General features: G+C 41.3%; 1 protein-coding gene across 1 annotated transcript in view; it reads right to left on the reverse strand.

The window, feature by feature from the left end:
- Positions 1 to 15187, reverse strand: part of ARVCF (ARVCF delta catenin family member) — a 151864-nt gene that overhangs the window by 33939 nt on the left and 102738 nt on the right. The window contains exons 7-10 of the mRNA XM_054392879.1: positions 12387 to 12504; positions 10956 to 11127; positions 8730 to 8747; positions 4381 to 4452 (exon numbers count right to left, since the gene is read on the reverse strand). Coding sequence (XP_054248854.1) covers positions 4381 to 4452; positions 8730 to 8747; positions 10956 to 11127; positions 12387 to 12504 — 380 coding nt within the window. The remainder of the gene's footprint in view (positions 1 to 4380; positions 4453 to 8729; positions 8748 to 10955; positions 11128 to 12386; positions 12505 to 15187) is intronic.

Here is a 15187-nt window from a genome sequence, read left to right on the forward strand (position 1 = left end):
TGACAGTGCCAGGAAGTCTAATTTCCTGGAGCAGTAACACACGGATTTATAAGTGAATTTAAACACTTACCTTCTGGAAGAGAAAATCTATCATCAGCATCAGGCTGCATGGAAAGCGGCTGAGGATTTCAGATAATGGAGAAAGAACAAATTCACCTGCTGACAAATTTGCCTCAAATCTCATTCCCTGCCTACATAGGCTGCTGACCAGGGTAAGTGTGCACACAAAGCTGAGTTTTCAAATAAATTTTGATTTTCACAGAGGTCTCTGCTGCAACAAACCAGATTTGTTCAGCCAGAGGCAGCTTTAGCACTTGTTCAGTATTTTTGCTTGGCTCTCTCCTCAACTTCTGTTCCCATTAACATGGAAGTAAGCTTAAAGAATCAAAATGGAAAAGAGAAATTAATAGCCACCTTAATAACTGATTTACAGGAGTGAGTTAGCTCATCACCAGGCCTGAAATGTACCTGTACCTGTCATTTTATGGCTGAAAACATTCCACTCCCTAACGAGACAGCTGAACTTCAACACCCAAAGCACTTTAGAGCTTTTATACATTAGATATATGTGTGCAGAAACCAAGCCCCGAGACTTGCTTAAACCAAACAGCACAGAGCTCTGGATTTAATTAGGAATAACCTGCTGATTCCACAGAAAAAGCTGGTTTGTTCTTCTGGATTTTCCCATGTTCCAGCACTGATGAACAGAGGTGGACAATCTAACACCTTCACATCAGGCAGATTAAATGTTACAACCTTTATAACATCTTCAGAGGGCTGACACAAATCAATGCTGATTCTTTTCAGAGAACCTTATCTCAAGTCTGCCATCTGAGACACTGCTTTCCACTGCACAGGTATGATTAATCCTGGTCTTCCCCCCAGTGCATCAGCCTCCTGTCACTGTTCCTGTTCAGAAATAAGGACTCTGTGAATAAAGCAAGAGAATTGTACTATACTATGTATTTAATGTGTACACAGGAGAAATCAGCATTCACACTGTGGTGGTGCAGAAGAGAACACACTGCAGAGACAGCCAATAACACTACCAGTGACCTACTTTATACTGGGGAAATGATTTCAGCAAGACTTTCCCCCCAAACTCTCACACATGCTGGTTTTGGAGGTACTAAATTTAGCAAGGTTCCAAGGACAGCATTTAAAATTTCTTGTCAGTGCTGTCCCCCTTCTCATATGGCTCTATGCAAGCTCTCATCACTTCCCCCCAACATTTCTCCACTCTCTCTTTGCCTGTCAGAAAGAAGTATGCTCCTTTCAACAAAGAGGAAACAAGAAGCTTCTCTTCTGCAATCTTTCCTCATGAGGACAGCAGTACTCTGGACACTGCCAGAGCATATATATTTATTTTTTAACATCAGATGAGACAGCTTCTGAAAGCACTGCAAGTTCTCCCAACTGACATTATCCAGTTTACCACAGATAACAACCCTGAACTGGAAGCCTTCCCCTGCCAGAATTTCTAGCATATAAAATTCTTAAGGCTTAGAAATGGTTTCAAGTCTGCTCAAATGCTGTGCTGCAGCAAAATCTGATTTCCATTAAAAACCCAAGAGCAATTATAAGAAAAGGAGACTCTAAGTTTATCAGTTTGAAAAAATAAAAAATCAAAAATTAGAATTGCCTTCATTCATTCCTTCCTTTCCCTAAAAACAAATTTCAAGAAAACACCTAAAATCAGGTAATAACTCAGAAGACTCTTTGGACTGTTCAGGATATGCAAGTGTTCCCTACGCTGGCCTGAACAAAGACTAAGAAAATCTCTGCCTTCCACACAGGCAATAACCACCATCCCCTCCACCCCCCCACTAAAACTACAAAGGTTTTTGGGTTTTGGCTGCAGGATAGGCAGTGATTCCTGCAAGTAAAGTATCTGGAGACCAGGGGAAATTTCCAGAGATGATAGAAGATCAGTCTGCAACAGTTCACTGCTTCCAGTTCATGGTTTTCCAGGTGATCATAAGCACACTATCAGTTAAGCTCAGTGACCATACCTAACAATATTTCATAGGGAAATCATGATGTCAAGTTCTTGAAACCTCCTCCTTAGATCCATCAGATAAGCCCCATGGATGCTGACTATAAGATTACAGGGAACTGAACAAGACTTGCATCCCAGTATTTGTTAACTACTACAATGTTCATCTGCTGCATTGCATGAACAAATCTCATTACTCCAGCTTCATTTGCCCACAAAGATTCCAACTGAAAACTAACTTCCATGTGGCTTTAATAATACATTAAAGAGATTAATCTATAATTGTTGATTTTTGAAATAGCACTTCATTGTGTCACTCAAACTGAGTGCTTTTGATCATTAAAACTTGTGTGATTTTTTCAGTCTTAGTAACGAGGCTCTGCTTCAGCTGAGAGCCAATCTCATCAGAGCCAATTATCCTCTCTGGCACAGATCTGACCAGAGCTTTCAAGGGTTTTAAAAAAGGCAATTTTATTTTTCTTATCTTACTCAACAATTCAAAGTCCTACCAATCCTATTAGAACCTTTGGTATCCACAGGAACTCTCATGTAAACCAGATGCTTAGCAGCATACTAGCAGTAAAGAGAATAAACAAGCAATCACTGGATTTATTTTTCAGTTGTGGCACATGTGAGTAATTTCTTATGCCTTTTTTCACGTCAAAGGGTTTCTCTTGCTGTAGGATTAATCTCCTGATGTAATCTAGCATGAGATACGTAGTCAGAGTAAAATCTGTTTGGCTTGTATTAAAGGAGGGTATCTCAAAACTATCAAACCAAACCTCTTCCAGAGTGTATGATCTCTAGCAGCTGAATAATGAACTGTGTAAGCTCAAAGAAAAGTCTCCTATCCAATCTGCCACACCACCTCTACCATTAACAGAGCCACAAGACACATCTATTTGCAGAAATCCTTGATTTCCATCTCTTCCCTTTAGTAGCACAATTAGAAAGGAACAAAAGTGTTGAAGCCTTTGCTGTATTTTGTGTTCTGTTCTTTTTCTGCATTCTTAAGATGGTTCCTTGCCTTGCAATGTAATCATTGCACAGCCTCAGCTGGACTGATGGCAAAGTGAAAGCTGGCTAGGAAAAGGTTGCTGCAGCTCTCGGAATAAGAAGACACTGCATCTTCTAAGAGGTGCATTAGTTTCTTGTGTAATAATGCATCAAATGGAAATTAGTGATTAGACATTAGCCTAGAAACTGCACCCATTGTAAATGGTGCCTGTAAATAGATTAGATCCATCTATATATTTGGATTACTTTGCATATCATCAATCACAGGGCCATGAATTCAAGGGGGAGTGCAGCACTTTACATACACAATTATTATACCATTACTATCAGTATATCTCTAAGTTTGAATGCTAAACTAGGCTCTGTTGCTGCCCTCAGCTAACAGAGTAAGGAACCTGAAGCACAAGGTTGATTCAACTGACATCACAGAAGTAGCATAACTCAGGTATCCCAAGCCCCAGGATCTCTCCCTTGAGTCACACTGGCTCTTCATGCTTTCCAAAACAGGTGATGCAGGGAGAGTGTAAGACTTTCCTGCTGAAGGTTACTCAGGTAGTTCACAGATCATCAGGGTGAGGGTGCTACGGGAGAGCTTCTCCTGCAAGGCTAGGCTGACAGGGAGGCACCACAGCAGTTGCCATGACGATGGCTGAATCTTTGCAATGACACTGCACACAAGCCAAATGAAAACCTGGGCAAGTCTCAAAACACCATCCAGAAATCTGGTAAACTCCCAAACCATCTCCTAATCTCCAATTAGAAAGAGTCCCATACATGAAGGAAAGGAATGCAGATTGTTTGTGGAAGATTTCACCTGTGCCAGAGCTGAAATACAAAAGTGCAGTGCAGAAGAACTTTTCAGTGGAACTCCTGATTTTGGAAAACTACAGGTACTACTCACTGCAGAGGGAGGAATACTGCATTCAGGAGAAGGGTGATTCTCAGTAAAGACCAAAAAATGGGACTCCTTCCCTGTCCTCACTCTCCAGGTCATTAACACACCAAAGAACTGCAAAGATGCCAGGGAGGAGGCTGGTGCTAAGTACACATAAAGCATCTCACATCTAGTGCAGGTGATGTGCAATGGAGCTGTGAAGGAAGAGAGCAGGCATTCACCCCTCTGTGGAGTTACAATCACCTAACTCCGAATCAGATGGGCTTCTACAAGATCAATTCAGCAGCTCTTTATAAAAGCTGGTTATATCCAGTATTAATGCTAGATAACAACAAGCACTGACACATCCATTATTTCAATTAACTGAACACAAAAGGAAGTTCAGCCAGATATGCTCACATCTCATGTCCCTTTAAGAGCCTTCAGCTCTCAAGCTACTTGTTATTTCCAAAAGCACAAACATTAGCATTACCTTTTGCTGCTTCAGACCGCTTAGGCAAATCAAGTGTATCAAAATTCCTGTCCAAATCTCCATTCTTCTTTCCTGTGCAAAAAAAAAAGAAGACAGATGGAAAAGACTGTCAGCATACTGACAGGTGAGTTACTGTCAAGATGAGAGAAGATACAGACTCAGAATATAAATCACAGACTGTTACCTGTATTTGTACATCTCTGACTTGCAGCCCAGCTGCAGAGCTGTAGTTTTAGCATGAGCAACTTAGGGACAAAAAGCTGTGCTGCTTTCAGGTTGGTCCAAAAACATGCTTAGCAGTAGCACTTCCTTGGGTCCCAAGAGTGCTTAAATATTTTGGTCAGTTGGGTCATTTCCCTTCTTGGCAAAGCTATGACACCACTTCAGAAGCCCAGTATTGGTATTTTCTCAATTGGATCTGAAGCAGAAACCGAGCAGCCAAGCAAAAACCAGACTTGCTTTGCAGCCTCTACTCTACTGTGACTATCAGACAAGAAAGCCTAGATTTAATAATATATTGTACAGACAGCAGCCAACAACTTAACTTTGAATTGCCCTTCAATCAATAAAGTGCCTTTTTGACTATTTATTAGAAACTAACTTTGCTAGGAGACACTTTCAAACCATTACATCAGCTTAAATTTATACAATCCTTCACAGAAAGCAGAACAAAATCTTGGACTTCAGTTTTAGTTAGGCTGGAATTCAAGGTTATGTAAACATCTGGGCAGGGAGGGTTCATTTTCATCCCTTCTTCTCCCCTCAAAGGAGACACTCTGCCTCGGGTAAGCCTGCATGGATGCTGTGGGATAGGCAGGGACCTTGCCATCACAGAAGTACTGACAGCAGAGAGAGAGATTTGGGAGGAAGTGCAGGAATCTGCACAGCTTTTGAGGACAGCAGCACACAATTTAGCTTTCCCCAATTACTTGGAGAGGGGAAAATCAAGTTGTTTATTCCCTCTCCTTTGAGAGCAGGGGAGGCAGGTACAATGGGATGAATTTAGAACAACATAATTTAAGCTGCCAGAGGTGGCTTTTGAACAGGGACTCTACCATGCTGTTAAGGGAGGTTTAAGGGAAGGGCTGAAAGCTCCTCCAGTGAGGATGCTTAAAAGCAAAAAAGAAAATGGTCCTTGAAAAACAGAACATGAAGATTACTCTGACTCTTGACGGGGAACAGATCACAAAATGGGAAAGACCAATCTCTGCCCTCTTACAGCAAGGAGCTGGAAGAGCTTCTGCACAGTGAATTCAATGGGCCACTCTACCTTTCCTCTTGACAAAGGGATAAACACGTGCAGTACTACACAGAGAAGAAAGAGAGCTTTTAAATGTCAATAGGAGTATTTAGAGGGAAAAACACAACTCAAGGTAGCATTCCATCCCCTCCCTTTCTTTGGAAATATCACCACACACTTGTTTTGAAATCCCAACCAACTTGAATTGTTGTGCAGAACAAAACAGAAGCTAGAAATTCTGTTCATCTCAAGTAATTGAATTAAAGTATGAAAAAGCCCATCTAAGCTGCCAACAGGTCCTGCAGGTAGGTACCATGCCACTGCTCTGGAACACATCTTTTCTAAAGCAAGGGACAGGAATTAGCTGCACTTTGCAGCCCTCTATCAAGTTTTTACTCCAGGAAAGAACGTGTTGCATGGGGAACCAAACGCCAGAAACTAAACTGCTGTGCATCACCAAAGAACACTGCATTTCATAATGGCAGCTGAACCCAGTCACTGGCTGCAAACCCTTGATGACCCTTAGAGCACTGACAGGAAAAAAGCAGGGCAAGGGGGAAGGGGGAGGAACCAAAACACCAGCATTGAAGGAAGTCAGTGTTTAGGAAAAATTACAGACTTGAGGCAGAGCAATAAATACAACTCCATCTTATCTATAAGCAGGACAAACTGTTTTTTCACATGACCTCAAATTTCATGACTCTGGCCTTAGCTAGTTTAAACCTCAGGACACGTATTTGGAAAGCCAGACCTGACTCAACAGACTACTTGTTTCAGAAGTTCTCCCTGTAATTTGAAGGTTGAGGTTTGGTACTTCTATTACCCTGCAGAACTGAGATGGCACAGTAAGAGCTCCCTCCTTTGCAGTGCAGTGTTTAGTAAGCAGCATGTATTCGTGCACTGCTTTTTATGGAAGAGATTGTCCAGGAGGGCAGCGTTGGCTGCTACATCTTTTGAGCTGGCAATGCAGAAGCAGCTGCCTATTTACTAAGCCATCTTTCATCACAACAGCACACACCACCTGTGATCTGCAGTCACTGCTTCATGGTTTATGGGCCAGACTGCATATACTGGCCATCTTCTATGAAACCTTTGCTAGTTTGTCTCTCAGCCCTTTGAGAAAGTAACCCATCTCGCAGGCAAACCCACGTCTGTTCAAACCCAGAGCTGCCAGCTGTTTACAAATGGAAGCAATTCAGAGGACAAAGGGGATTTCAGCTCTAAAAAACTACTTGCTTAATCAAATTCAGCAAAGCCCAGGTTCAGAAATACCCAAAGCACCTACACACTCTAGGGCTTTCCTATTGAGAGACCAAGATGTAAGAAGACTTGAGAAAAATCCATCTAGAAGGCAAAGGTCTCAATCTGCAGCCCAGCTGGTATTTTCCCCATTTGATTTTCACAGGACCCACACATATTGGTCTGGAGTTTCTAAAAAGGTGACCAAACTTAGAAAGCTCAAAACCCCACCAATTACAAACCTCTCCTGACTGATACCATAGAAAATCAATTTTACTGACAGCTTCTACAGCTGTGAACTGTCACTCAGACCTGTCAGCAACTTTAATGCACATGGATGCTGAAATGACACCAGCAGCAGAGCTTAAGACTCTGGTTTTGTACATTCAATTTCTGCCATTCTATGCATTTCCCTGCTCTCCATCTTTTCCAACTCAAGGTATGCCAAAGGGAAGACAATGCCATTGGATCAGAAGCATAGCTCCAAACTTTGCCAAGAGACAGACAGCCCAGAACATGCCTGCTGACAGGTCTGTTTTATGAGACCTGGCTGCAGGAATTGGCACAGCACTCTGGTTTGGGAAAACTGCCTGACATGAGACTTGTGTGTGTGAGATGCAATTTACAGTCTCTGCAACAGTGGGATTAAAATTCTTTCCCTCTCCCCTTCCCCCCCTCACTTTTCATTATGTAAGAAACAACCAAAACATGACCTTCGGCATTTTCAATCTGTCAGAGACTCAGCGTGGACTTTGAAGTGTGACCCAGAATTATTAACCACTAATGTTGCTGTTGATCTTCCTCAAATGTCGTTTTGCTTTACTGGATAATCAAAACAGCTCTTCAGCTAGACCTTTTTTTTTTTTTTTTTTTTTTTTTATTCCCCTTAAGGATTAATTCCCAAATGCTTTCTTTCTGGTTAAAAAATAAGAAAGCTGAAGGGAAAGATTCTTCATAACAACCTCCCGCTGCCAATACTGCACTTGTTAATATAGCCACTGAACCAGACCGCAGCACAGCCAGGAAAGCAAGGGCTGAGCTCTGCCCATCCTCCACGGGCTCACCACTCACACCCTGAGAGCAGAGTCTCTCAGGCATTATTTGCTGGGTGGAGCAACTGTTTTGTTTTGGTCCCAACACTGCTTCTTTGGCTCAGCCCTCCCGAACCCACTGATCTGAAGCAAGTGTCACAAATGGAAAATGACTTTGCCTTTACCTCCACGAGACAGTCTCAGTAACACAGTGGAAATCCCCAGGCACTCCCAGCCTAACAACTTCCCAGCTGAGAAGTGAGGGAGGCAAACTTTAGCCTCAGCCTTGTGTATTCCAATTGCAATTTTACTTACTGTGCTGGGATGAGAAACTAGAGGGCACAGCCCCCAAGGCATTTACTGGGGGTAGCTCCATCTAGCTAGCCTGAGTGCCAGTAATAAAGACTCAGCAGTCCAGGCATGCATACTCATGCAGACAAAATACCAAATATCCCTCGAAATATGCACCCAAGCTGCTGAATTTTCACAGCTACTGCTACTCACACCAGCTAGCAAAGCTCTATTTGGTGAGGCAACTTGCACACTTAGGTGTTCCCTCTCTCAAGGGGTTATCAGGCCAGTTGCAAATCAATTCCCTTCCTGCACTTACAAGGAATGAATAAAACCTTGTCTTTTCTATTCTCAGCCTGAGAAGACCAAACTGCAAATGCTCACTCAATTTCAGTATTTCCATGCCTAATGAAATGGAAGGGAGGATGCACTGGGGAAGCAGAGGAAGTGAATGAACAAGACCTTGATCTCAGCTCTTAGCCTTGCACATAAAAGCCGAACAAAGCACATTATGGTGATGATGAAAAGAAAATATTGCAAAGACTCACCTTGATTGAACCACTCCTCTAATTACCAGAAAAGCAGCAAAAGAAAAACAAAAATTTACAGGAAGGAAGAAAAGACAAAGGAACAGTCACAAAGAGGCAGAGTTTCACAGCACAGGTTCAAAACCTGAGTACTACAAGAATACTACAGAACTCACACCAATTAAAAAGCCAAACCAAGGTATTCCACTTTCTCTCTTTTGTTGCTACTGAAACACCCTCCTGCCCCCTTCCTTTTTCTGTATAGCCTTTTTTTTCCCTTCCTCGTTTCATGAAAAGAAAAGGTGCCCACAGAACTGAGGGGACAGAAGGATGCCTAGCCCTTTGCAGAGGTGTTTGAAATGCTATGATCAACGACCATTAAGTAAAATAAACACGAAAACACTGCAAGATTAAGTGAACAAAAAGGGGAGAATATAGATCTGTTTTAAGCTCCTAGACTGAGAAAAATCAAGAAAGGTTCAGACCAGGAATTCACATAAATTTAACAGTGAGAAAATGAAGCTTTTTAAAATAATTTTAAAAGCATCTTTTTAATGGATTTTAGTTTTTATTTTTTAAACACAGCAGTTGCCTGTCCTCCTCTATCCTTCTGATCTACATACTACCAGCTGTGAGCTCAGCATTATTACCAGTTGATTTCCCTCTAGAGCACACTTTAAAAAGAAGCACTGCAAAAAGGGAGAAAAAAAATATGTTGAAATATACTTTGGAAATTGTCATTTCCTGCTGAACAGACAGAGCCAAACCGAAGCTGCCACTGAGTGTTGGCATTGCTCACTGAAATCTGCGGGTTCATCCTCAGTGTCAGATAGTTTTGAGACCAATTTGTCCAAAAAGACATGATCAGATGCTCTGGCTGATAAACAGAAGCTATCTGGGCATACAAACACAGAAGGTATATCTAGGTCAGCCCCAGAGGAAAGCAGCAGACACTTGACAAAGGCCAGCCACCTGAGAGCGCTCTTCTTTCACTGTCACCAAGAGGGTGATGACAGTTCTCAGTCAGCACACTCCCCTCCTCCCACAGTGCACACTTAGAGCTTTTAGGTCTAAAAATGTTTTCACTGACTGTGTTGCTCTCAAGCATCAAAACAACAGGGACTGCAAGTGGCAGAGAACAGGCTCGAGTCAGCACTCATTCAAGGTTTCCAAAGGATATGACACTGAAGGTTTAGTCATTCACTGAGAACAGGCTGGCCAGGCAGGTAAAATTCTTTCTTCACTTTCCCGTATTTTTTTTATTTGAAACATGGTTTAAATCAAGTGGATGACACTCGACTCTGCAAAAGCAAGTTCACCTTGTGATGACTTCCCTAACACAAGGAAACACAACACATTTTAATAACATGTACAGGTCAGATCATAGGAAGAGTTATGTGCTGTACACAGACTGCCAACTTCAAACAATTCCACATAGGCTCTCCAGGACGAAAAGCTTCTTAGACCTGGCTATAAATATTAACCTGGATGTGAGTACACATGAGCGAGGGGAATGGAGCCCACACAGCAAATGGAGTTAATTATCCCTAAATTCAGTCTGTAATAGTCATTTCTTCAAAACAACAAAGAAAACAGATATAATTTGAGTGTCTCTTTCTAAAGGGAAGATGGGAGTTACTGAGACTATTAATCCTCTCTTGTAATGAAATTCATTTGCAACACTCATGCCCCAGAGGAGAGAAGAGGCCTAAAAGTGACTGACAAAAACTATAAAATCATGTTTGCAATTTAAATTACTGAAAGAGTGACAGAACTGGGAGGTTGTATGTTTTGGTTGTGAGAGGGAGAGTAGGCATTTGTTTTCAAATGTGAGAGACTGGAGGCAGAAAGACACACAGACAGGACTACCAGGAATGAGCACAAACACATGCCAGCCTGGCTTCCAGAAGACACATGCTATACAGCCAAGCAAGTGGACTCAGCATAGAATTGACAGATGCAAGAACACTGCAGCACGGAGAAGAGGCAGAGCACATCTGCCTCTGTACAACAGCAGTGTCATCTGTCAGCATGCTCCACTCCTATTTAAAGCCAAACAAAACTGTAGCAATTGTGGAAAATACTCCCAAATATCTATCAGCAACGCAAGGCGAGACAAACACATGCCACAACACTACAGACTGCATCATTCTATACCAGCATGATGAATGTGCTTGCGAGAGCAGCCAGTACAGCAAAATCTCCCCCCAAATCCATTTCCAGATCTGAGTTCTCTGCAACACGTACCTTTAGCTTTTTTCCCCCCAAAACAACCAGCATCATCTTTCTTCTTCTTCTGAGAGCCTCCTGTGCTTGCAGTCTGATTGGCATCTAGCTCTTGGTACTTATCAGCTCCTGGGACCTCTTTGTGGACATGATAGGAAAGGTTCCTCATGATGCACACACAGTTCTCCACAGACTGCCACAGAGAAGTTTATGTTACAGTAACTTTTGCAATCTCGTATTTGTAAACCATCACATTATATAGTGGAGGATTTGGAGAACTTAAAAAAAAAAAAAGCCCACTTGCCCCAGGAAAAGAATGCAGCTTTCAAGGAAGATTTAGTGAAGACCCCTTAAATTAAGGTTCATTCTTATTCTAAACCCAAATGTATTCTTGCCAAAGTGAAGTGCTTCATAAATAGCATCCATTCAAAATGAAAACTCTAATAAAAACTACTACCAGGTCTTACATCAAGAATACAATTCACCAAAAGATCAAACACACAGTGGAAAATGATCATATAAGGATCTTATTTTAATATAAGCCTCTCTCTCATTCTTTCAACCTTTACAATCCCCAAGGGGCCCATTTTATTAAATTTTGTCTAGGTCAAAACCTAGGCCTTATGAGGATTTCAATGAGAACACACGTTGTCCTGTAGTAATAGCTAATCCACAGCACATCAGGTTTTGACAAGAGCAGTGCTCTCTAGGTTGCAATGGAAACCACCAGGTGGTTACAAAATCCACTTGCAAAATTATCTGATTAAGTGACAGGGCTTTAGAATTCCCTTGTACAGTCTATCACATAGTGAGACCCAGAAAAGAAAATAACAATGCTTTACAAGCTTTCTTGGTGTTATAAAGCAACAGCATGCTTTTTCATTTTTAAGTAGCCAATTTATGATATTCCTTATGTACAAAAATAAGTTTTTAAGCACCACAGAAAGGGATGTTAACAAAATCAGATTAATCAAAAATCTGCATCTAAAAAAAAATAATCACAATGAAAGTGCTGCAAGTCTGAAGAGATCTTAATGTCTAAATGCTGCAGTCTTTAGAGGTGGTGCTGGATCAAGTGTTTAAAATGGGAACTGACTCCTTTGCTGGTATTGTGCAGTTCTGATTTGGAGTTGGAGCTTACAAACGTCAATTAAATAATACAGAACAGCAGCAATGACGTCACTGACAAGAAGAAAGGACTCCTCTCCTCACCTATCACAACCATTTGCCTTTGCTCACCTCATCAGACACAAAGTAACATAGCAGCATCATACTGATACCCCATCAGTAGCACCATGGATATCCTGACAGATGAGAGGAAGGTATAATCACTGTATTTTCTGAGGCAAGCACAGTCCCCTTCTGACACTAACAAACAGAAGACAGATTCCTGTGCAACACTTTGGCCTAAATGAACGGAAGCATGCATTAGGTTTTAATAGTCAAGGTCACCTTATTGTCTGTATCCTTCTTGCCAACTGCAGACTGTAGAGCATGAAGGAGGGCATCCACCAAGCCATCACACTCTCTTAGTCTCCTGCGTGCTTCTGCTCCATCTGAACTTACATTCCTAAAAGGAGAGATTTGAAGGAAAATTTAGCTCTCTAACATTCACCATCGAAGTTGAAGTTGCATCCATTTATACTGCAATTATTGAAGAACTCATTATCTTGGATGAATAATTTGGAAGCAGAGTAGTCTGACAAGCCTATTAAATCTCACTAGAACATGGGCAATGCCTACCTGCAGCTCCCTGAACTTGAACAAAAAGGGGAACACAGTCAGAGAGGTAGCTACAAAGGCATTTTTCTAAGTTGCTGGCGAGTCCAGTGATCTGTCCAGGAGTTTTCAGAGCATACAATAAACAAACAAAAAATTTAATTTCAAAGCCAGGATATTTAACATGAAAAGCACTTTCACCACCTGAAGAAAAACATGCAAAATCACAAGACTGCTCAGCAGTATCCATGGCCACAGAAACCGAAAAATGAAAAAGATGTGTACAATAAGCTGTATTTTATTTAATCATCTATAGAGAAAATTCTTCACTTTCTTCAGCCCGTATCTGCTCCAAAGAAGTCAGATGGAAGTCACCAGGTACAAATGCTGTCAACTCGACAGCTCAAAGGTTCTCCAAATCTTTTCTATATTCTCTAGCTTTCTGACTGGAAGTTATTGGCAGCCAGTTTAAATCCAACATTTTGACATTTAAAGCTCACCTATCACACTGTGTATGGCAGAGTCAACACAAAGCCTGAATCAGTCACATTTAGAAAGCAAAAGACAACAGTCAGCGTGTTTAGATGGCTTTACATGTCTCAAAATTGCACAAAAGAATGGCCTAGGCAGAAGATGGGAGACAAAGCATTGAAAAGCTACCTGGAATTGTTAAAGCTGCACATCCCAAAGACTGCAGAAACTGTTGGAGGGGAGCTATGAACTTTGTCTTGCTTGCCCAGGGCACACACACACTATGGGCTGAAGCCCCAGCCTCGCATAAACATCAGCGTATGATCAAATAAATAAATAAAGTCAAATTTCCAACAGTTGCCTTGATATTTTCTACTTTCTCAATATTTTTTTTTTTTTGCGGGGTGGGAATGAAGTGACAAAATGATTCTTAACAGTGCTTGTTCGCAAAATCTATACAGACAGCTTTCTCAAAACTGAACTGCACTAATTTAAACAACAACCCAGCCAACCTTTAGGCTTTCAGGGCCTCTGAATTCCACAAACCCATGTAAAGTTAGTTCTCAAAAGCTCAGAACATCATTTTCACCTTCTGCTTTCACCATCATGCAGACAGTTTTAAACTAACTAGAGAAACTGCCAATCTCCCAGTAATTAACAAACCAATCATGGTCCCTTCCCATGAGCCCCCATCACCTTGCCAGTCTGCTATGTTAATTGGATGGCCAGGAAAAAAATCTCCACATTTTCTCAGAGACCCCTCAAAAACTGGAGACACTTAATTGTGAGCTGGTTGCTGTAACAGTACATTAACTTTCAATTAAGAACACAAATGAAATGCACAGATAAATGAATCCTTTCCCTAAATCCTACCACAGAGCCTCACCTCTAGCAATGGCTGATACAAGGTTGGTAATAGGGATATTAAAACATGATTCTTAGGATACAGGGAAGACAGACTTCTGCATGCTCTTTTTCCATCTCTGTTATACTAATCCTTTCATATCAAAAGCCCAAATATGAATTTTAATGTAAAGCCTTTATGAAACTGAAATCAGAATTCAAATTCTCTGTGATACCTTGCAGGAGTTATACCAATAAGCAATAGCAGCTCCACCTCCAAGCACATCTACTAAATTGGAACATTATTTACTGAGCTTGAGTGGGACAGAAATGCACTAAAAATGGCCTTATCTGGAGCTCTGCATCATGTTTCTCATTACCACATTAAGTCTTAGAAATAATGAGCTAAAATAGACAAAAAATGCAGCCTTAAAAATAAATAAATACCAAATTTTGCCAGAAGCTCCCAACCTTCACACCTTTCTTGCCCCAATCCTAAAGGGATTTTTTTAACAGTCCATTTCTGCTAGAACACTTGTAGCACAGTATTTTGCACCTTGCTTTCTTATTTCTTCATCTGTATTAGGATTAAGGACAAGGTCATAACTGAAAAAGAGAGCACAGAAGTGCATCAGTAAGTGTGGCTAACTGGTATCACTAGCTGCACCTTCCACTTACTGAAAATGAATGCCTGAAGAAAAAATTCCCACATATATCAGATGTAAATAAGCATGAAAACTCTGCAGCATCAAATTAATAGCTAATTAATGCTATGAATAAGTTATCCAGACATCGAACTCTGCAGTTTTCACGTTGTAACTAACAATTCAGAAAATGTATCCTTATGAGCATCTCATGCAGAAACATCTGCTCTATAAATACCTAACACTCCTGGGACTCTGCTAGTCCTCCCTCCTTGGGTAATGCAGTTTCCTGTGGCCCATGGGATTTATCTAACATGGAACAACAAAACCAATTCCATGTCTGTAACTACAATCCAGCCCTACTGGAGAGCTCAGCTCACCTGCTCCAGAAAAGTCTAGCTAACAGATCTCGGGAAGATCAGGGAGATCAGCACCTGCTTCAGAGAGCCTGCTCTTCTTGCTGCTCCAACACTGCAAAGTGCAGCAAAGATGTCCCCAGTCCCAGGAATATTTGCCTTTCAGACACATGCACAAGTATGCCAAACTAATCACTAAAGCAAAGGCAAGCAGGGTGAA

The sequence above is a fragment of the Indicator indicator genome, chromosome 26 (genome assembly GCF_027791375.1).
Source record: "Indicator indicator isolate 239-I01 chromosome 26, UM_Iind_1.1, whole genome shotgun sequence".
NCBI lineage: Eukaryota > Metazoa > Chordata > Aves > Piciformes > Indicatoridae > Indicator > Indicator indicator.